The 25,118-nt window shown below is 36.5% G+C and overlaps 1 protein-coding gene across 2 annotated transcripts in view; it reads right to left on the bottom strand.

The window, feature by feature from the left end:
- LOC150092192 (disintegrin and metalloproteinase domain-containing protein 11-like) overlaps nt 1–25,118 on the bottom strand; it is a 1,236,934-nt gene that overhangs the window by 856,344 nt on the left and 355,472 nt on the right. For both annotated transcript variants that reach the window (XM_090415260.1, XM_090415259.1), the window contains exon 11: nt 15,372–15,443. In XM_090415260.1, coding sequence (XP_090271386.1) covers nt 15,372–15,443 — 72 coding nt within the window. The remainder of the gene's footprint in view (nt 1–15,371; nt 15,444–25,118) is intronic.

Here is a 25,118-nt window from a genome sequence, read left to right as displayed (position 1 = left end):
TATATATATACACACAAACACTCAGTAAAACCCCTTTTTTACACTTTCCAGGGGACTGATGGAAAATAGTATAAATAGCAAGGAATGTAAACAACATTAAAAAAAGGCTAAAAGATGACTTACTGCTAGTATGTGACTCTACATACTAGATTACAAAATTTTAATAACTGAAAATAAATGAATTTACAATTACTGACATTTATCTATTTGAAAAAAATCTTTAATTGTTGATTGTTTTTGCTTTTTCTGCACTCTTATGAGCTCCACCTGCCTTTCCACAGTGTATAAGGCATTAAATGCCCCATCGTCTCCTGATGCACTTGCAATATACTGCCTCAAAACAGAGATAGCTTCCATTGCTTCTTTACTAGTAGGGATGGTAGGTTCTTGATCACAGTCTTCTTCAACCACTTCTTCCTCTTCTTCTTCACTAAGGTGGTTGGAAAGGATGTCTTCTACACTTGGTACCATTGATGTGATCACATCAACATCAACATAGTCTTGAAATGAGGAAGACTCATCCATCGCATACCAGTTGTTGGGCTCTGACATATCTTCTTCTTCCTCCAGTAGTTGTTCCTCCTCTTCCACAAACGTAACTGCCTTCTGGAAACAGTTGGATATGGTTTCAGGAGTAACATGCAATCAAGCTTTGGCCACATAATGCATGGCATTAAGGATTGATATGGTCATTTGTTTTGGGTCCATACCATTATCATGCATAAACACAGCTTTTTCAACAAACATTTTCTATATTTCCATTTAAATGCATGGATGATGCCCAGATCTAATGGCTGAAGCTCACTTGTACAATTAGGGCCAAAGAACAGTAATCTAATTTTTCGGAGTTGCAGATCTTCAGGGTGTGCAGGACATTTGTCTAGCAGTATTTTGCAGTGATTTGCTCCCATTTTAGCATCAAGAGCATGCATGGTGGATGTGAAGATGCTGCTGGTCATCCATGCTGTGCTGTTGGCATCATACTTAGTAAGTAGATTTTTCACGTTCTTAAAACACCTTGGCTTTTTAAATTTACCAATTACCAGTGGAGGTAATTTTTCTGATCCATCAGCATTGACAATGATCAAAACAGTTACCCTCTGCTTGTTGAATTTTCCACCGTGACACTTCTCTCATTTAAAACACAATGTTTTACTTGGCAGAATATTATAAAAGAGCCCAGTTTCATCAACATTGAAAATATTTTTCAGTTTATAGTCCTGAATAATAGTCTTCAGTTCATGTTTCCACTGGTTTACAGTTTTCCCTGCAACACTATTACTTTCTTCACACACTTCATTATACACAATATTGTGATGAGTCTTGAACGATCAATCCATCCATTTGATGCAGTAAAATCATTAACCCTAACCCTAAGGGCTTTCGCTCAGAGTATAGTACCATAGACTGGAATACCCAACGCTCTCGTAGAAACGAACCTTCTCGCCACAAGTTTATCCAATTCATCGTATGTCGATGTCCGGATATATTTTCGTTGTTTTGACATAGTGCCAGATTGCTTTGCATTAAGTTCAATGCTTGACCTGTTTTTTACTATCATGTTCAAAGTGGATATGAAGAATCCAAGAACTTTTGCTAATTGCACAACATGTTTCAGCATGCCAATCTACACGTCGCAGACTTGCCATCTTTTCTTCTACAGAAATACATTTTCTGTCTTCTTTCTCCATGTTATTAACATAGATCATCCACCACCACAACTTGAAAGCAACTAACACACTAAATTATGTAGCAGAAATTCTGCAATATACCACGTGGTTCTGAATTGCGACTACGAACACCAACACTGCAAGCTAGTGAAGCGATATTTCACGAACTGTGGTTTATTCACTGATATCTAATATTCACGAGTAACTACTGTTACTTGGTGGAAGTGCGAATGTGATTTCACAATTTGTGTATGATCCTTGTTCACGATTTCAATACAGCACTGTGAATGTGAAATCACATCACAACCCGTTACAGGTGCCATGAGCTACTTACAGTTTAAAATTACTGATATGAAAATTTCATGGTATCAAATCGTACTGTGATTGAAAAATCACGGTATCACTCATCACTACTGCAAGCATGCGAGTCACCGTGATGGTGGAAACGAAACTACAGCCAAAAGCAATGCCATCTGGGAACAGAAATGCACAAGTTCCACAGAAATCTATTTGAATGAGAGCAATCGATTCAAAAATCAGTGTTGCCACCCGAGAAAAAACCGCAAATCATGGGAAATAACGTCCACATCAAGTTGTTAATGGTGGGAAAACAATATATCATAAGAATAGGCCTTAGGGATCAACAGAAAATGATGTAAATGGCAGGAAAATATAAATTGCAGGAATGTAAAAATGGAGTTTTACTGTATATGTGTGTATATATATATATAAATATAAATATATATAAACAACCTCACAACCTTCTACAATTCCCAGGTGTATACAAGGTCACTTGTGAATGCGGAAAGCCTTACTATGGGCAGACAGAGAAATCTATCTTACTACGTCTCGAAGAGCATCAGAGAGACACTGCTTATAAGAGAACCAGAGCAACTGCTCTGTCGGGCCATGTCCTGCTTTCAATAAACACGAACAACGAAGGCCACCAACATGAAATAAATTGGACATTGACTTCAAACCTACACGTCTGCCATGATGAAATAGAGCGCCGCATTGTCGAGTCAAGGGAAATCACCTTAGACCCTTTGCATTTGAATAATAATCTTAGCTATAATTTGGCTGACTCTTTCAACTCTATTATTAGATACTGGAGATCGCGTGATTCCACACACGCACCGGTGCACAACAATAGAACATTAACTCGGACTGTAGTTCAAGCTCATAATAACTGTAATTTACAGTCGAATATTATGACTTTGTAATTGTATAGCTTTGGAGTGTGTCAATGTTAATTTAAGTGTCTTTTATTATCTTTTCTATGTTCTTATCGCCTGAAGAAGTCATTTTTGACGAAACATGTTGCGTTTTTTTTTTCAAATAAATGTCATTGTGTTATAATTCTCGGGTTTAAGTCAGTTAATTTAGAAAAATGAATATATATATATATATATATATATATATATATATATAATTTTCCTATTTGATGAGAGGGCTTGGATGAATATATCACATAAATACTGAACAATATGCTATTCAATGTTTTTTTAAAAAAAAAAAACTCATAAAGAACATTAAAAACTGCTATCTCAAAGACCTGTGGAATTTAACTTTTGAGACAGATGGTGGGAGGACCTTTTTAGGAAACACAAAGTCTATCATACCACTCCTTCAACTCATTAACCATTCTTACTCTCACCACTCTATCAGGCAATGTATTCCATGGTTCAACCACCCTCCAAGCAAAGAAACTACTTCTCACCCTCTTGCTCATAACTTCCTTTCATAACTTCCAGGGATCGAACCCCCGTAATCACTCCTTCCTGCTGTTCCACCAAGTGAAAGAACTCCCCAGTTTAAATCCTGTAACTACCTCTCAACAGGTTAAAAGTCTCAATCATATCACCTCTTCCTCTATCCACCAAACTCTGAAGTCCACATTCCCTCATGCCGATCCTCATAACTAACACTGTACAGTCCTGAAACCATCTTAGTTATCTGCCTTTGTACCCTTTCAACAGTTCATTTATCAGACTTCAAATCCTGGGCCCCAAATTTGAGAACAATAGTCTAGGTGTGGTCTGATCAGGGTCTTATACAACGGAATGATAACTCTTATATCTGTGCAGGTCAGTGTCCTTCTCAGTATTGCAGCAATCCTCTGGGTTACCTTTATCACATTTGCAATATTCCCCCTGAATATCAGTTTTATATCGATCATCGCCTCCAGATCTCGTCTCCCCTACTTGCTCCAGTACAGCTCTACCAATCAAGTATGCAGCCTCCTATCGATGTATCCCAAACTTCAAGACTTTACATTTTTGCTGCATTAAACAGACACCACCATTCAGTTGTCCATCTGTCCAGTTTATTCAAATCCTCTTGCATGGCTGCTACATCTGCACTATTATTAATAACCATTCACAGCTTCACATCATCTGCAAACAACACAATATCTCCTTGCAATCTATTGACAATGTCATTGATATAAAGGTTAAATAATACAGGTCCCAATATTGAATCTTGTGGAACCCCACTTGTAACTTTCTGCTTCCTTGATATTGCACTACCATACACAACTCTCTGATACCTATCAGACAGCCAATCCTGAATCCAGTTGACTAACCCAACATCTAAACCCATGTGCTGCAACTTAACTATCAGCTTATGTGCCTTTGCAAAATCCAAAAAAAATGGCAGTATATACCTTTCCCTTATCAACTGTTCTTGTCACTTTATTATAAAAGGCAATCATATTACTAAAGCAAGAGCACCCCTTAACAAATCCATGTTGATTCTCACAGCTAACATTACCCTTATCTGACAATGCTGTATATGGTCCCTCACTAATTTCTCCAAGACCTTAACTACTGATGACACATAAACTGGCCTATAATTAGACATGTCCAGTCTGCTACCACCCTTATACAATGCCACTATCTTACCTTTCTTCCATTCCCTGGGTACCTTTCCCATAGCCAAGCTTTCATTGAAAAGCCAGGTCAACGGAGTTGTTAGTTCTTTAGCACATTCTCTCAAAACCTGTGGTGAAATACCATCCAGTCCCACAGCTTTACTAACATCCAGAGTACTCAGTATTTGGAACATACTCTCCTCCTGCACCTCTAAATCTTGAACCTGCCTTATCTCTCTAATATTAAAATTTACTCCTCCAGTATGAAATACTCCAATAAAGTGTTCATTGAACAACTCCACTATGTCCTCTGCATCAGTCACTCTATTCCTATTTTTATCCCACAATGTCATTCTTCCACAATCATTTCTCCTCCTACTGGCCACATACCTAAAATGTTCCCTAGGATTTTCTTTGGATCGTAATACCAATCTTTTTCATATGCCAGTTTTGCCTTCCTCACCATACTAGTCATGCTCCTGGCCTGAGTCATATTCTTCATGCATCTGCTCTCAACCCCTCCCCTTATATCTCTTCCATAATCTCTTTTTCAACTGCAGTTCTTGTTTGATATTGTTTGTCATCCACTTCATGCCAAATTGTGTTCTCTTCTTCACTCGCAGAATACAGTTTACTATTGCTGCTAACAAATAGTCCTTCACAATTTCAAAAGCACTAATGATATCTCACCTTTCCAATTCCTCCCTCCATGGAAATGTCCCAAGTTGATATCTAAGACTATTATAATCACCTGCCTTATAATTCCACTGACATTCCCTTTTCTTTGATACTCCTGCATGTCTATTTATCTTCCAAGTCAAAACCACACGGTCCCTCTCTCCAACTTAGGGGACGGAGATGTCATCTCAGTTATTATCAGCTCTTCTGATGCTATGACCAAATCCAAGTCTCTTGAACCTCTTGTTCCCTCTATTACATGTTGCCTAAGTCATTTGTCCTTACGAATTATAGAAATTCCACTCCCTTGTTACTACATGGGAATATAGCTTCTACTGCTATAGTTAAAATTTCCCATAATAATCGTTCTTCTTGCACTTGCCAAGCTCAACTGCCTAAAAATCTCCTGCTCCCCACCATATGTGCTTCTTGGCTTGTAGCAACACCCCACTAAATATCCTGTCATGCCCACTTCTACCTCACATCGTATGCTTTCAAAACCATTAGTGTCACTGCCTTCCAAATCCTCCACTCTTAGGGGACATAAGTCATCACTTATCATAAGTAGCACTCCACCACCATGTTTTCCCTTCCTATCCTGCAGAAAAATGCTGTACCCTGCTATGTCTATTCCTGTTATTATATCATCTTACATCAACCACATCTCAGTGATCCCTATATATATATATATATATATACACACACACACACACACACACACACATATATACATACATATGCTGCTTGGAAAGAAGTCAATGGATACCCCATGAGAAAGGCACATCACGTGTTTGTAGCTGGTATAAATTGGAGGAACATGATGCTTCGAAGTCAGTGCAACTGTGCCCTGGTGACATGGCTGCGAGAAGGGACGTGATGGAGTTTGAAAGAGTTGACAAATTGGGCCATTCAGTCAACAATCAGTGATACTATACTGAGATGGAAGAGCATGCAATCAAATGCTATCCACAGTGGATGACCCACCACACTCACCAAATATGCCTGTAGAATTGCCAAATATGCCAAAGAAGAATAATATGTAAAAATCACCACTCGTCAGCCAACACATTGAATGGAGAGTTCCAGGCATCAAACATGATTCTGCCCCAAAACATTCAGAACTGAGGCTCACAATATGGATTTCCATGCTAGGAGTGCAATATGCAAGCCTGACATTACCCAAACCAATATGCAACATGATCTACAGTGGTGCAAATAGAGTGTACAGTGGGACATGGAGACTTGGAAAGCTGTGTTATGGAGTGACGAATCACACTACACCCTCTACCGAGCAGATGGATAGGTTTGAGTGTGGCAGATGCCCAGTGAACGTCTCTTACCAGAGTGTGTAACCCTCACTATGAAATTCAGAGGTGGTGGCGGGTACAGTTCTGTTTTTTCTGGTTTGGTTTGGGACCTATATTTGGAGTGACACGACCAATGAACTTCAAGAGGTATCTGAACATTCTGGACAATGCAATACTTCCTACTTCGTGGTGTTTCTATGGAATTGACCACTAACTCTTTCAGCAAGACAATGCACTGTGTCATAAGGCTGTGATGACTGCAGAAATTCTACAGGGCATACTTTCCACAAGCATATGACAGCAATCAATGGGAAGTTTGGACCATTCTTCCTGTAGGCATGTAACTGAGGTCCTGAGATCATAAGGCTGAGATCAGGACAGGCTCTGTGAAGGTCAGTCAAGTGTGATGACATTCATGTCCACAAACAACAAAGTTACAGCAGCAGCCTTATAAATAATATGAATATATTACATTGAAAAAAAAAAAAAAAGATATGGGACAACATATATGAAACAAATTAGGCAAACCAACAAGCCAAACATAATCATTTATACATCTATAATATAATAATTAGAAAATAAAGGCAATGAGAAAATGTATTATAGCATATTTATTATAATTAGATAAAGAATACATGAATAGGCAACTTGAGCTTGTTTATTTTTTGCATTATCTTTCAAAATCTGGTGTTCAGTTACTTAACAGACATTCAATAGTTAATATTGATTTCATCTGTAAAAATGTATGTAAATTTCATTGTAAAATTTATGGGAGGGCAGAAAGCTGGGAATCTGCTTGCAAGTCACATTTGGCTGAAGGCCAGAGATTGGGCATACCTAGTCTAAAGCATTTCAGAAAGGAGAATAGTTTTCAAAGATTTATCATAAAATTAATGAAAGCACTGGAAATAACAGTGATGAAAATGGAGTGGAAAAGTTGGGCAAGAGTTGATGAAAATGAGAAAACTTTCATTAATTCATTTAAACTGAACATTAAATAGTTAAGAGGCTGATTGATTGATGTGAATGAGAAGGGTAAAAATAGCTGAATGAAGCAAGAGGCAAAGAATGTTATAGTAACTTATATGTGGTTTCAGTCATTTACAGTTACATGGCACACTGAGACAAATAAAGAAAGAAATTAGTATCAGAATTAATGGTAGATGTGGCTAGAAATGACATGGACAGCGAAAAGTGATTTGAAGAAGTTGAAAGATGTAAAAATGAATACTAGTATTGTAGAGAAAGTGATTAACATGTTTCTCAGATATCATACAGACAAGATGAAAAGCAGAGTAGAAATAATGAATAGTAAGGTAGGTGAACTGTGTGAGCAAAAGGTGTCTAATGTGCGAATGGAATAGATTTGAAAGGAAGTTGAAATGGTTTAAGGTTGATGAAATGCATTTGAATGAGCTCGTTGGACATTTGAAGCAACAGCTGTTTGCTGAAAGTGCACAGAATTAAAACATAGGATAGCTAAGAATAAGAGAGAGAGGAAGTGATTGTGATGCAGGTTGTGGGAAAAAAAAAAGGAGAAAGGTGGATGGAAGAGTAGTCAAGAAGCGACTATGGCAGGAGAGAGAGTACTGGAGAGAATGGGGATAAAAGAATATGAGCAAAAATAACAGTCAAGAACAGAAAAATGGGAAGATCAAGTGGAGAGAAAGAGGTGTATTATTCATAGAGTAAGGAGCAATTGTGTTGGTGGATGCTGCAAAAAAGAGCAGAACTATTATGTTTGTATACCAATGCAAGAAGTATAGGAAGACAGCTGAGCTAGTTGCACTGTTTGAAGTCAGTATGTCCAAAAATAATCAGTAACAGTGAAACTTGGTGTTTAAGGAAGATATACTTGAAAATATATTGAAAAAATGGAGAGCAGCAGAATTTTTTGGAAGGATATGAGAGAGTGCTGTTAACTACATCATTGTCAATATGAATAAATTATATTGCTCCTCATGCACTTCACTTTGTATCCATCATATATTTCGATGTAATATTAATAGAAAGAGAGAGAGAGAGAGAGAGAGAGAGAGATGCAGCTAAACAAGGAAGGAACAGAGCAGTAAAAGGTGTGAGATATGGAGATTCGATGATCTGTAGAGTGCAAAATAGAGTGGCAGAGGAGTGTTTGCCATGAGGAACAATCGAGCATGTGGCTATTGTAATTAAGCAAAGTGAAAGAGTGGATGAGAGATGATTCTAATGGTGGTTACAAATGACATGAGAAGCAGCATGAATTGGGCAGCAAGAGATCTAAGGTTAATGCTTGAGGTTGTATGGCAAAAGATTGAGAGAGAGAAAAAAGTGAGCATATTACATAGGTATGATAATACACAACTGAGGAGCATCAATAATGAGCTGTACGATAGCCAGAATGTGTCAAAAAAGAGGATGGATTATATGGATACTTGAAGTGCATTTAAGGACAGTGCAAAAGATTGTCTACATTTCAATGAGGAAGAACATAGGCATCTAGAGAGAATGTTGTTCTCTGGACAAGTGAGAGTGTTAGTGCAGGGTAATGAGTTATCAAGGTGGATGGTAGCAGGCATGGCCTCTTGTGGGAATAGTTACTTGAGAGAATGGGAAACATGTGGTGTTATGCAGAAGTTTATATTTCATGAGTAGTTGTTAAGAATTTGGAGAAATGAGAGAGAGATAATATACAGCATTAGGCAGATGAGGGTAATTTTATCTGTGATAGTCAACATGGATTTGTTAAGGGCACTAGCATTTTAGTAATTCAACTGCCTTTTATATTAAAAACAAGGTTTGATGATGAAAGAAAGGCATATACCACATAGGTTCAGATTTCAGGTTAGTGAATTTTATTTGGCTCTCTGAGAGATATCAGAGGTGTATTAGGGAGCAGTATCAAGAGAGCAGAAGGTTATAAGTGGTGTTCCACAGGGCTTGGTAATAGGACCTGTATTATTTAAACTTTATATTAATGACACTGTCAATGGAGTGCAAGGGGGATATTGTTGTTTGCAGATTATGTGAAGTTGGGATACAAATTAGTAACAGTGAAGATGTGGTAGCCCTTCAAGAGGATTTGAATAAGCTGGACAGACAGGCAAATGAATGGGGGTATCAATGTAATTCAATTAAATACTTGAAGTTTGGAACACAGTAATAGGAGACTGCATAATCTGTTGGAGAAACTGTACTGTAAGAAGTGCAGAAGGCAAAGGATCTTGAGGTGATGATTCATAGAAACCTGAAGTTCAAGGGACATATTGCAAAAGTGGTGTAGGTAGCCCAGAAGATTACCACAATACCGAGATCGACCCTAATCAGCAGAGATAGAAGAGATGTTATTCCATTGTACTGTATAAATCTATAATCAGACTGCAGCTGGACTATGGGGCTCAAATTTGGTCCCCAAAATTTGAAGAAAATAAATAAACCATGAAAAACAGTACAGAGAGAAATAACAAAAATTATATCAGGACTGTATAATATTAGTTATTATGACAGACTGAGGAAATGTGGACTGCAAAGTTTGGTAGATAGAAGGAGAGGTTATATAACTGATACATTTAAACTGTTGATTGGTAGAGTTACAGGATTGACACTGGGGAGTTCTTTTGAATGGTAGAAAAAAGTACAAGGACCATTAAGCACAAGGAATATTCTAACTGTTGCCCTCTGCTCAATCTGCAGATGCTTGGAGTGCAATTGATAGATTACAATGATGTTATATCTTGACCATAGTGTTATATTTTGTAATATAATATCATTATTAATTTTTAGTTGAGCCCAAAGCACATTCATCTTCATTTCTTGGTACAGTTTCAATTGAGAGAAAGTGTATGAGTGAGAGCGCAACTTTATATTTTTAATTCACAGTAATAATATTTGATGTAGTAAATTATTTTGTGGATATACTTTGATATAAGAAGTTAAGGTTTCCTTGATTAAATACTTGAGCCTATGATTAGTAGTAACATTTTTATAGGAGAGGAACCTGGTTAGCATCTCAGCATTTAAAAGAGATGACTGAACACAACACACACACAAAATAAATATATAAATAAAGGAAATCATTCATTATCATATATAGAATAAACACTATACCTTATTCACAAATCCCTCCCCATTTTGTTTTCACAATGGAAGCTCTTCATAAAGGTATATATGCATAATCAGAGTAAGATGATATTTATTTTTCTCTCTACCATAGTAATTTACTGCAAGACCCATAATACCACAATTGTGTGGTATTATGTGGTATTGCAGATGTGCCAGTCATATTATTATTATCCTAAGATCCCATGGAGTCAGATTCATCTGAGACATCCCTTTTGTCATACGCACAGTTTATCATACCATTCCTTAAACACATACAAATTCTCGGTAGATACCATGCATTCATATCATTCACAACTCTCTATGCAAAAAACCTGTTTCTCACTCCCCTTGTTCACACCCTCCTTATACAACTTCCAGGAATGACCTCTTGTTCTCTTCCAATCTCCTATCGTTTTATGAAAAAACCTCTTCAATATTAATCCTATAACAACTCCTTATCAACTTGTACATCTCTATCATATCACTCCTCTTCCTCCTATCCACTATACTCTGCAAATTGCGTTGTCTCAACTTTTCTTCATATTCAACATTCCAGAGATCAGAAACTATTTTAGTCAATCATCTTTGGCCCCTCTACAATATCTCTTCATTCTTTTGAAAATTAGATGACCAAACCTGTGCACAGTAGTCCATATGTGGCCTAATCAGAGAATTATACAATGGAACCAGAATCTCATTACTTTTAAAAGTCAATGTCCTCTAGATCATTGCCAGAATTCGTTGTGTTGTCCTCACAATTTTGGCAATGTACCCTCTAAATTTTAGAACCTTATCCACCCATCATCACCTGAAGATCTCTTATATTCTCCACCTCGAACAATATACCCCGACCAAGCATATATTCCATGTCGCATCTTTGTGTCCCAAATTATAAAACCTTACATTTTGCAACACTCAAATGACATCCCCCACTCCCATGCCCAAAAGGCCAGGGAGTTCATTTGCTCTACTCCTCATAGTTTGTCCCACTTTGCATCATCTGCAAACATCTATATATCATTTATACATTTACATACAAATTAAACAACAATGGTCCCAAAACAGACCCCGAGGAACACACTAGTGACTTACCTCTTCAAGGATATTGCTCCCCTATACACAGCTTGTATACAATTATCAGACAGCCAATCTCCAATCCAATTCAACACTAGTCTAATATCCAACCCCATCCGCTCAAAGTTAGATTATCAAATTAACATGTGGTAATCTATCGAATGCCTTTGCAAAGTCTAAGTATACTATTGTATATCCATCTTTGACATCCAATGCTGTTGTCACCTTATTGTAAGTAAGTAGATTACTTACTTACAAGAAATATAATACCATTGTTGTCAACCCAATTCTCATCAGTCACAACACATGATACACAGAATGGCCTGTGATTTGATGCTGGAGTTCTATTATTATTATTATTATTTTATTATTATTGTTCCGGGCAAACTCCAAGGAGTCGACAGACTCATCAAGGGAGGCCTTAACATCATGTCAAGAACAACTATTCGACATTGACACAGTATCTATCATACCTTGCCTTGAACTCAATCACGGTTGTAGCACCCACAACAGACTCTGGAAGCTTATTCCACTCATTCACCACTCTCCAAGTAAAAGACCTAGCTCTAACACCCTTGTCAACCACGTTCTTGCCCAGCTTCCATGCATGGCCCCTAGTCCTCCAACCACCAGTCATATTTTCAAAAATATTTTCTGGATCAATCTTATAGAAACCCTTCAGTAATTTGAATGTCTCAATCATATCACCCCTCCTTTGCCTATTGTCCAATCTCTGCAACCCACAAATCTTCAACCTATTCTCATAAGGTTCATTCCACAGACCTTCTATCATCTTGGTCACTCATCTCTGGATCCTCTCCACTTCCTCCCCATCACGAAGAAACCCTGGTGCCCATAACTGGGCACAGAAGTCCAGATGGGTTATGAAGCGGTACAATCTTGCCTTCCTTCCACTCCTTTGGAACTTGACCCATTATAAGACTCATATAAAAAAAATATGTCAAGGCAGATGTCAACTCCCTGACGTATTCCTTCAAAATAGCAGTGATATATCATCAAGCCTCACTGTGTCATTAACATCAAGCTATTATAATTCCCCATATACACCTTCCTCAATCACAGTCAGTCTCTCCTCTTCCTAATCCAATGCTCTCAAACTCTCCATGATGTCACATTCACAAGGATGAAAGACCTTTATGAAATGCACATTAAATATCTCAACTATACCTTTTGCATCTTCATTCAGTGCCATCCTACCCATAATCATTCTTTTTTTTTTTTTTTTTTTTTTTTGCTGGTTGCATATTAAAAGAACTCCCTAGGACAGTGCTTTCCAAACTTTTCTTCATGTTGGTGACACACTTTTTAGACAAACATAATTTCGTGACACAGTAATTCAGTCTGATGTGCCTCTCATGGGTCACGTGACCATATTGGATGTAGTTTAAGTATATGCTTTTACAATTATATTTTGTATAACTTTTTAGAAGGTTTACTTAAAAATCTCTTTCTGTTTATATTAGAATTTTAATGAGATATATGAGCTTCATGGGATGAACACAGCTTTTCAATATTTGGTGGAATAGTATATAAAAAACTCTCATTTCGTCATCAAGCATTCTTAAGCTTCCACATTTCAATGTCTTCAAGTTTGCCATCGTTGAAAAGGATACTTCACACATGTATGTAGTGGAAAACTGCAAAAGAATTTTTAATGCTTTTTTACCTATGTTTGGATCCATTTTTGAAACACGAATCCAAAAGTTGTCTAAATCAACAAGGATGGTTTTTATTACCAGAAAATGTGAACCCCAATTTCATATAATCTTTATTGTATAAACGAGGCATGGAAAATTTTCCTTTACACTTCTTCCATATTAATGCAGACCATTCAACAGTTGATTCTTGCATAGTTTCCTCTATAGTCGATACATTTTGTTCATCACAAACGTCACCTTCAGCTTTTCTTTTATTAATTAGAAACTTATCCATTTTATGGGTAATTCAACACAATTTGATAAATAAAACTGTTAATTTATTGTAAAGCTTTAACAGTAACTAAACATAAAATAAAAGCACCAGCTCTTCGTTTATTCATGTTGCAGTTAGAATAAACATCAATAATAACATTGTATGAATAAGTGGTGCGCTTTATTTTTATTGGTCGAACGATAATTAAACCAAGCGACTACTACGTGATAAAATCACAGGGATGAATTCAGCTGCATTTATTCTGCATTATTTATCGAAATATATTGTTATGAAATATTCTTAAAGGTTAAAAATAATTAAAAGATAGTTTGTATATATAATTTTGATGGCACTAACTAAAAGTGGTACCGGTACTTTGCGAAATGGATTCCGCTGTGGAAAGTTTCAGCGATTATTCTGTTCATCTATTTGATGTTGTCTCCTTCAACATTGTTATTGTCGAGAATTATTATTATTTATTATTATTATTTGACACCTTCAGCAGTCCAAAGACTCATCGAGCGAGAGTGTGCCAACAGCATCGAATGATTGGCTCCCTTCCAACTACTAACCGCGCTCAAACTTATTTAACTGAGCCATTAGAAGCAGAGGCTCTACCAATTGACCAACCTTTGCCAGCAAATAAAATGTGAATAAAACATGGCTGGACAAGAGTCCATGCTACTGCCCTATCCAGCCACGTTATATTCTAGGCCAATACCAATGTTGAAGGACGACAACATCAAATAGACTGGAACTCAACTTCAAACATCAATAAATGCTCCAATGAATTAGAAAGACGTATCCTGGAATCCAAAGAAATAGCTCTCGATCCTGCCATCTAAACAGCAATCTCAGTTACAGCCTGCCCGATTCACATAGCACCATAATCCAGTTTTGGCACACTCATCATATCATTCACACCCACAGTGCTTCACACCAGAACTAACACTCAGACTCAATTTCAAACACAACTACTACTTGTTCTAAACTCTGTTTTGTCTAAAGTACAATATATTTTTAAGATGTTGTTTTCTCCATGGTACTGTATTCACCTGATGAAGTTGGCATTTCCGATGAAACTAGTAGTGAAACCTTATTAAATCGCTTGTACTTTTTCTAGGTGTTTAAGTCAGTTAATAATTTTAAATAAATATATATATTTTTTTTTTGCTTTGTTAGTCAACTGGCTAGTTCAGTTGGCTAACTGAACTGAGTCGCCCTTGTAGTCTGTCCTTTGTACCCTACTAAGAAGATTTATAATAATCAGTTCCTTGTGGAATTGATTATTGCCATTTTATTTTCTTGACTTCCTTGCCTTTCTTGACTTTATTTTCTTGATTTCCATTTGCTATCTCATCAACCCGATCTAAATTTCCATAATTAAACACACACAATGATTACCCTTTTCCTATTTGTTTGGCTAATTTGCTTATACATTTCCTGGTCACTACCCTGCACATTACCAGGTCTAAATCAACATCTAATAAATATTTCATTCTATTGACCTTTATCTCCCACCATACTGCCTCAAAACCACTACCACTATTTTCTACTTACATCTCTACCTTGTATGGACATGTATGAATGTCTTCATACTATTACTATGTAAGTGAAAAAACTTAACAATAATAACACCCCTAAAGATTAACATTTCATCTCTGTGAAAGTGAGTTATCATTAAACAATGGTTATTAAAAAAATTTATGATTTTTTGAAATATTAATAATATATCGAGGAACATTAATAAGCCCTTACCATATCTACGCAGTTCACTATCTGAATGGCATCATTTACAACTTCGGCTCTTGATGCATTTCTGCTGTCGAACTGAAAAATGACAAATAGTGTTTAAAAGTTAAACCTGCAATTCATAAGAAGATAAAAATTAATATTTCAAAGCTGAATGTTTGTGGTTGTAGAAACTATGAAACTTTTGAAAGTTTATTTTTCACTTGGTTAGAGTATAATAAATTTAGTTTAATCCTTTATCCAAGTGTGAGCAAACAAAGTTTGCGCCTGAAAGTATCTTCAGGACTGGGGTAAGGTGGTACAACACCAGGGCAACTCGTTGCAAAGGTGGAGCAAGCTACCAACACTCCTGTCACTGAAGAGACCTCAATAAAGGTCGAAACTAGTCTGGATAGTGGTCCTTCCCTTAATGCATAACATTAGACATATCCGCAAGGAGATGTGTTTTGCATTATAGGAGATACTGAGACAGGAGTGTTGGTATCTTGCTCCACCTTTGCAACGAGTTGCCCTGGTGTTGTACCACCTTACTCCAGTCCTGAAGATACTTTCAGGCGCAAACTTTGTTTGCTCACACTTGGATAAAGGATTAAACTAAATTTATTATATGAAACTTTTGTAAGTTGAAATTTTGGATCTTCCTTTAGCGATTAATATTAATAAACTATATGGTGTGAAATAGTAATGTAAATTTACAGTCTATATATATATAAAAAAAAAACACCTTATGGTAACTTGTTCTGGTAAAATACTTATAAGCTCTGTATTACTAAAATCTTGGTATTTCTGGCCTGGCTCCCACTGATGAGACCTCAATAAAGGTCGAAACCGGTGGGGGAATATTATGCGTTCGCTCTCTTAAGGTTTTTGCCTTAAGGGAACAATCTGAGTCTCTGAGGAAAGTGTTTTCCGGTGAGGGGCTTTGTTGGTGAATGCTTTTCTTCAGAATATGAGCGGTTCTACTCGGTGGTGGTGGTGGGTGGAAGGCCATCACTGAGTGGACCCAACGCTGAGATGGACGGTCTTTTGCCCACAATTGAGTGGCCTAGGGATTGTCTGAATTTTTAGAGATGGCTTTACTTATTCATAAGGTCGAAACCGGTCTGGGTAGTGGCCCCTTGCCTTTAATACATAGCATCATACATCTCCTCCAGGAGATGTGCTTTGCATTAAGGGTAAATATTAAGAACAGTGATCAGAGATTATCCACCTTTACCACGAGTTGCCTTGACTTGCAATACTTGCAGGCATAAACTTGACTTATTTGTCTGTTTGCTTACTTGGGAAATGGAGTAAAACCAGGTTTAAAAATAGCTTGGTATCTTTAACATATTATATATATATATATAAAAAGGTTTAATGACTGTTACTGAGAGATAAAAAGATGACAAGATATATTTAAAAAAGATACTACTAGTATCTTTTTAAATATATATATATATATATATATATATATATATATATATATATATATATTTTTTTTTTTTTTAAGTAAACATGGTCAAAAATATTACAGAGGGTGTCTACATACCATGAAATGTACACATGTGCACAGTGATTTTTGTTTTGGAACACATTTAAAAAAATCTTTTGAGTAGACAAGAAAGAATTGAGATCACAGAAAATAATGGCAATGAGTACCCAAAATAAGAGAATAATCTGTTTACTGATCAAGTTCATTCACCCAAAAAATTGTTGCAATAAGTGAGACATGGTTGAGACAGTGTGGTGTGAGGTAGAGGTGAACTGAATGATATATTTAGATAAGTGTTATTATAGATCTGGTAACATTGGGGACATTTAGAAAGAACTGTCATTATAGGCAAATAAGAAATAAGTGATCATGACAGACTTTTTAATTATGATAATATAGAATGGAATTAAGAAATGACATACACAGGCAAAAAGAATAAATTTCATGAAATTTTAAGAGTGACTACTTAAGACAGTACATAACAGAGTACATATGAGAATCAAGGGACTTGGATTTGATCATTTCATTAGAGAATGTTATCATAAATGGAGTGACAAATCTTGCTCCCGTTTCTGAGAGTGACTAAGAAGTGATCAGCAAAATGGTGGTCAATTACATGAGTACTTCTGTGAGAAATGGATAGATGTAGAAATACAAGGCCAGTGATTATGGCAAACTCAGGAAACAGGTTGCAACTATATCAGAGAATAAGGAATTTGGATGAAAAGAAAATCCAAGTTGCTCAGACCCTACTCAAAAAATGCCTGAAAGGGACAATATGTTAATATATTCCAAAAGTTAGGAGATTAAATAAGGCAGGAGTAAAACGGATGAATGAAGAGGAGAGGCATGCATCCTGGAAGAAAGCATTATGGAGGCAGCACAGGATGAGTGTTAATAATCAGTTGAACAAGAGATTGAAAAAGAGAAGGCATGGAAGCTGACTTGCCTGGTAACACAGCAGAAGTGCAGTATGAGCAGCAGTCATCTAATGAGGCACAGGAAGTTCTTTCAATTAGTAGTAAGGAGAAAAAAAGAATGATTGTGGAAAGGTGATAATAGCTGGAGAAAACTGTAGAAGGATAACCACTGCGGAGGATATAGTTGCGATATTAAATGAAAAATTCATTAAGGTATTGAATTATTGTGACTCATGCAAAACTTGATTACAGTGAAAGGAAGAAGGTACTGATGGTGAGTGAACAGCAAGTATATGAGAAATAGAAAATATGATGTTAATAAAGCCATTGTACTTGATGAAATATCACTGAATTTTTTGAGGGAATGTTTCAGGGAGTTACCAACAGCTCTGACGTGTTTTTTTAACACAATTCTGGAAATGGGCTAAGTTTCAAAGGTGTAAAAAGAAAGAAAAATTGTTTTGCTTCAAAGTGAGATGATAAGAATAAGATTCTGAAACATGGATCAATCTGCATGTCTAGATTATGTGTTAAGTTAGTGAGAACCAACAATCAGAAATAGGTTGACAATAGCAACATTCTCTCTGATGGACAGCATGTTCTTGCTAAAGAAGATCATGTTTTAGCCATTTTTTTACATATTATAATAAGGAGACAATACATTATAGAAGGGATATGCAGAATATGTATTGTATAAATATACTGGAATGCATATCTCAACAGTAGCATGTCTCAGTGGTTAGCAGAAGCACAGTGCCCTAGTTAGCAGCTGTTTAACTTGTTATGTTAATGATATTTCAAAATGATTGAATGACACCATGCAGTTATTTGGAGATGACAGAAAGTTGGGAAGAGGACCAAACAGATGGGATGAATGAGCAATTATGTGACAATATCAGTTCAATGCTTCAAAGTGTAGAGATTTAAAATGGAAAACATTGCTAAAATTGTAAAGGCGGAACAACAAATTCTGGCAATAATGCAGAGGATGCTGACTTGTATAAGTAAGATTATGGTTCCATTGTATAAGACCTTGATTAGGCCACATATAGACTATCATGCACAGATTGATCGCTTGGTTTTCAAAAAGATACAAACATAATGGAAAGAGTCCAGAGATGATGTCTAGTCTCTCGAATGTGGAATATGAAGAAAGACTGAGTAAATGCAATTTGCAGAGTTTAGTGCCTTATTAATAAAGCGCATTGTGGTTATTTTAATCTATTTATTAAAGTATCATATGAGTAATTTGATTATTAGGATAATGTCATTATTTCCTGAATCCTCAGGGAATATACAGGGCATTATAATAGCACTGTATCAAAGGATTACATCATTACTAACTTTTGTGAACAACTTCCCTGCCAATTAATCTGTCAGGACTCCAGTATTGTCAGATCTTATATTTCAGCATTCTAAAGTACTCCTTACTATATCGACCTACTTAAATCTTGGTCTTCCTATGGATCTTTGATCTACCATCATGGCAAAGAACACCTTCTTTTGCTAACATTTGGGAAAGTGGTCAGTTTGTTGACCAGATATGACAGTAGTGAACTGAGGAGAGCAATGATAGTGAATGACAAATGACTGAATTGTGTCAGGTAGAGAGTGTTCAGTTTGTGAATGTATGGAATGAATTCGAAGGGAAGGTAGAATGGTTCAAAGCTGATGGAATGCATTTGAATGGGTTTTGTTGTTTAATAAGAGTGCACGGGGTCCATATGAAATTAGTACTAAGAGTCAGAGAGAGGTTGAGAAGCAGGTTGTGGGAGGACAAGAAAAGGATGGATACAAAGAACAGGAAGTGATTATAGCAGAGCAAAGTGACGTAGTACAAAATGGTGAGGATCATAAGAATATAAATAAAAATCAGAGTCTGGATCATGGAAATGAGGATGGTCAGAACAAAGAGAAAAGTGCATTACAGCAGAGAGAGAGAGAGAGTAAGGATTCTGTTGATGGATGGCTCAAAGAGTAGGGAATTGTTATGCTTATATACTAATGTACAGAGTATAAGAAATAAAGCAGGTCAGTTTGTAGCACTGATTGAATCAGTATGCCCAAAGATAATTGGCATAAGTGAAACTTGGTTGACTGAGAACGATATAGTGTTAGGACTTGAAATGGTAGGATATACAATTTTGCGAGAGGATTGCAAGATCAAAAGAGGAGGGGAAAGTGTTGTTAATGGTAGCAGAAAAATTGTTTCTCAAGAGTCAAAGTGTAAAATAATAGTACGTGTGAAGTTGAGATCAATAGAATAGTATATCCAATATGCCAGGGAATGTGAAATGTTTAGAAAATTAATTGGGCAAGTAAAAGGAAGATTATCTTAATGGAGATTTTAATTATAGGAATGTAGAGTGGAAAGAAGAAGTAGCATATAACAATAAGGAGAAGGAATTTGTTGAGTTTTTGTGGGATGACTATCTAAAGCAGCATGCGATGGAAGCAACATGAGGTTTATTGGTGTTAGATTTGGTATTATCTTCACAGGATATGGTTATGAATGAGGTATCAACACTGCACATGTTGGTGAAAGTGATCATGAGGTATTGATTTGGAAGATAGTCAAACAGGAGAAAGTAGTAGTCATCAAGAAGATCTATATGTGGAACGATAAGGTGGATACTGCAGAGAATACTGGTTGTGAAATGTTTAGACAAATTAGTTGGGCATGTAATGATGGGAGATTTTAATTACAGGAATAGAGACTAGAAGGATGAGATAGTGTATGGGAACAAGTAGAGCGAGTTTGTGGAATTTCTGAGAGATAAGTATCTTAAGCAGCACGTGATTGAAGCAACTAGAGGCTTTAATATTTTGGATTTGGTGATAATTTCGCAAGACGTAGTTGTCAATGAGGTGTTGACACTGCCTTCAGTTGGTGAGAGTGATCACGAGGTACTTGTTTGGGAAGTGATGAAACAAGAAAAGGTCACTGCCAAAAATAGATACATGTGGAAGTATAAAGCAGGTAATTATAGGATGCTCTGTGGTCAGTTAATTGTATATTGGGTAGATGAACTGAGGAGAAAAGATGTTGAAAATGCATGGAAACTCATAAGCAATGTATGACTGCATACCGAGGGTTAAGAGAGTAAATAGAGTGGGAATGAAATGGATGAGCAGCAAAATCAAGCAAGCTGTGCTCGAAAAGAAAATGTTATGGAGGAAGTAAAAGACAGTTGGTGGTGATCAGATCAACGAAGAGTATAAGGTGCAGGCTAGAAATGTGACGAGCATGGTAAAGAAAGAAAAAGTGTAGTATGAGAGAGATTGGCTGTCAGGCCAAGGTGAACTCGAGGGAATTTTTCCGCTACATGACAAATAAGAGGAAGAATGATTATGGCAGACTAACACTGGTGGATAGTCATGGAAGCACACTAACAGCTACAAAGGATATAGTGGAATTATTGAACGAGCACTTTATCAACTGGTATAAATTATCCGGTACAATATATAGAAGAGAGACAAGTATTAGGAGAATTGGAGGTGAAAGAAACAGAGGTGTATCAGATGTTGGTTGGGTTAGATGTGAATAAGGCTGTACGAATGGATGACATATGTATGCTTAAGGAATGTGCACCACAGTTGGTTATGCCCTTGCCTTAGTTGTTTAATGCAAGCCTTGCAGTGGGTAGGGTTCCAAAGGAGTGGAAAGAGGGCAAAATAGTACAACTCCAAAAGCATGGTTCTAAGACAGACGTCTCCAACTATAGGCCAGTCTGTATAACTGCAGTTGTGGTCAAGGTGTTGGAGAGATTGATAAGGAATAGAATACAGAATTCGGTTGATGGACATGGCATTCTTTACGAAGGTCAGCATGAATTTGTAAAGGGTAGGTCGTGTTTCAGTAATTTACTTGCATTTTATGATAAGTTGACGAGTGTGTTAAATAAGAGAGAATCATATGCAGTGATATTCTTAGACTTTGCAAAAGCATCTGATAGATTACCACATGATAAGTTGATATACGAGCTGCACAGGATGGGAATAGACAGTATATTGGTTAGATGGATCAGAGATTGGCTCTCTGAATAATACCAGCAGGTTGTGTATGATGGAGCAGTGTCTCAAAAAAGAAGGGTGACCAGTGGCATGTCCTCACCATTTTGTACTACGTCTGTTCTTGGGCTCCTGCTGTTTAACTTGTTTGTAAACGATATATCATTTGGACTGGCTGAGGATCTTCAGTTATTTGCTGATGATGCAAAGTTGGGAAGAATTATAAGTAGCACTGCTGATGCTGAATCCTTTTAGGAAGATTTAAATAGACTTTTTACTTGGACAAAAGAGTGGGGCTATAGTTTTAATATCAATAAATGCAAGGTGTTGCATTTTGGAGTGCAGAAATAGAAGACTATGTACTATATTGACGGTGCCGTACTGCAGGAAGTGGATGAATTAGAGATTTGGGAGTGATGGTTGACAGCAGACTGAAGTTTAGAGGGCATATTGCTAGGGTTGCAAAGGTTGCACATCATAGTGATGCTATGATAAGAAGTACTCTAACATGCAAGGATAAGGAAGTGGTTGTTCACTGTATAAGGCACTGGTCAAACCACACTTGGACTATTGTAATCAGATCTGGTCACCTGGTTTTCAATGTGATCTGGAGAGATTGGAGAGGATCCAGAGATGAGTGACTAAGACAATATCAGGACTTTGGAATGCTGGCTATTTAGAGAGGTTGAAGAGATATGGATTGCAGAGTTTGGTAGATAGAAGGAAGAGAAGTGATATGATAGAGACGTTTAAGTTAGTGAGAAGATTTTATCAGATTAATGCAGAGGGGATTATAAAAAGAGTAGAAGATGAGAAGGGAAGAACCAGAGGTCATTGCTGGAAGTTACGTAAAAGTCTGGCGAAGAAAGGGTGTGAGGAGTAGATTTTTTACATGGAGAATTGTCAGTCAATGGAATGCATTACCAGAATGTGTTGTTAATGCAAAGAGTGTTAAGGACTTTCTTCTTCTTTGAGTGCCATCTCCTATTGGAGGTTGGCGACCACCTTGGCCAATTTTGAGAGATCCTCAGCAACTCTGAGCAGTCCCTCAGAGCTCATGCCAGTCCACTGTCTGATGTCTGCACAGACAAGATTTTCTTTGTCTTCCTTGTCCTCTTCTTTCATTTATCTTCCCTTTTATAATCAATTGGAGTATCTTATATTTTGCATTACAAAGTAGGTGACCAAGATATGCAGTTTTTCTTCTTTTTATGGTATTTAAAAGTTCACGTGATTTCCCCATTTGTTCCTGATTCGATGTTTTTGCTGTCCATGGGATTTTTAATATTCGTCTGCCATCTCAAAGGCTTCAAGTCTTTTTATTGATGTTGTCTTCAAGATCCAAGTTTCTGCACTGTACAGCAGTACAGACCACACATAGCATTTAACCATGCATACTCTAAGCACTAAATTTAAGCTGTGGTTACACGGTGTTGATTTCATCAAGAGAAAATTTTTTCTTGCCATTTCAATTCTAACTTTTATTTCCATTTCTGGATTGCAATCTTCATTTAACCAGCATCCGAGATATTTCAACTTTGCCACTCTTTCTATTTGTTTCCCATTTAAAGAAAGTGCTGAATAAAGAATTGGTTTCTTGCTTATGACCATGAATTTTGTTTGGGTGATATTTATTTTTAATCCCATTTTTTCACTCTCTTCATTCACTAGTTCCAGAAGATTTTGAAGATCCTGAATATTGTCAGCCAATAGAGCTGTGTCATTAGCATATCAGATGTTACTGATGATTTCAACATTTACATTACCTTCCTTCCTTCCTTTCTTCCTTTTAAGATTTTTTGAAATATGGCTTCTGAGTATATGTTAAAAAGAAGAGGTGATAGCACACATCCTTGTTTTACTCCTCGTTTGATGTTAATGGAGTCTGTAATAATGTCACCAACTTGAACAGATGCGTATTAGTTCCAATATAAGTTTTCAATGATCCTGATGTCTTTACCATCTAATCCAATTCTTTTTAATAGTGCAATCATTTTAGCATGTTGGATTATGTCAAATGCTTTCTCGAAGTCGATGAAGCAAATGAATACTTCCTTCTTTCGGTCAATACATATTTGGAATAAGATTTGAGAACAGAAAAGAGCCTCTCTTGTTCCCAAATAATTTCTAAAGCTGAATTGGGTATCACTGATGGTGTCTTCATATTTTCGGTATATTCTTTTTTGAATTATTTTCAGAAACATTTTGAAAACATGACTCATTAGGCTGATCATTCTATAGTCATTACAAGTTTTTGCATTTGCTTTTTAGGTAGCATGATGAAGGTAGACTGTAACCAGTCTTGAGGGATTATGCCTGTATCGTTGATCTTATTGAATAGCTTTACTAATATATTAATGTTGTCACCTTCTAATAACTTTACTATTTCTGCTGGTATTCTATCCCAGCCTAAGGCTTTACCATTTTTAGCTGAGTTCAGTGCACATTCTACCTCTGATCTCAGAATGCATGGACCTTCCATCTGTTCATAAGTATTTTCTGGGTTCTGTCTGTTATCAGTAAAGAGTTTTTCTATATATTTCACCCATTTTTGTATTTTGTCATCCTTTTTGGATATTATTTTTCCCTTTTTGTTTCGAAGGATAAATAGTTGTTTTTTCTTAAATATACCTGAGGTCTCTTTCAGGTTTTTGTGTAGTTTAAAATAGTCATGCTTTTCCTGTAGAATTTCTATTTCTTTACATTTTTCATTCGTCCAGATTTCTTTTGCTTCTTTGATCTTGTGTTTAATAATTTTCTGAGCCACTTTATATTTTGTTGGACTATGATTTTTATATGATCTGCGTTGATCCATGAGAGAAAGAATTTCGTCAGTTATCCAATCTTTCTTTTTTACTGCTCTATCAGGACACACGGTATTGGTACATTTCTCTATGAAGACAGATTTTAATTTGTCCCATGATTCGTCAACCCTCACGACATCATCATTCTTGATAAGTGCTAGCTCTTGATTGAGATCTTGACTAAATTTGTTCCTATCTCTGGGTTTTTTAATTTTCCTAAATCAAACCTTTTTTGTTGATGTTTCTTAAGTATAGCTGTCAGTCTAAGTTTTAACTCTGCCACCAGTAGATTATGATCAGAAGGAATATCTGCATTACGATAGGTTTTTGTACTCTTTATAGAACTTCAAAATCATTGATTAATTAGCAAGTAATCAATTTGGTTTCTAACTATATTCCCATTATTATCCTGTGGTGATTGCCAAGTTAACAGCCTTCGGGATGGTAGCTTAAACCATGTGTTTGTGATTATTAGCTCCTCTTCTTGGCAGAATTGAATAGGATGGTCTCCTCTCTCATTTCTTGTTCCCAGTCCATGTTCGCC

Source organism: Typopeltis vanoorti, unplaced genomic scaffold (genome assembly GCF_054136105.1).
Source record: "Typopeltis vanoorti isolate ZY-2024b unplaced genomic scaffold, IOZ_Tvanoo_1.0 HiC_scaffold_24, whole genome shotgun sequence".
In the NCBI taxonomy this organism is placed as follows: Eukaryota; Metazoa; Arthropoda; class Arachnida; order Uropygi; family Thelyphonidae; genus Typopeltis; species Typopeltis vanoorti.
Note: the sequence above shows the minus strand (reverse complement) of the source record. Positions and strands in the feature narration are given on the sequence as shown.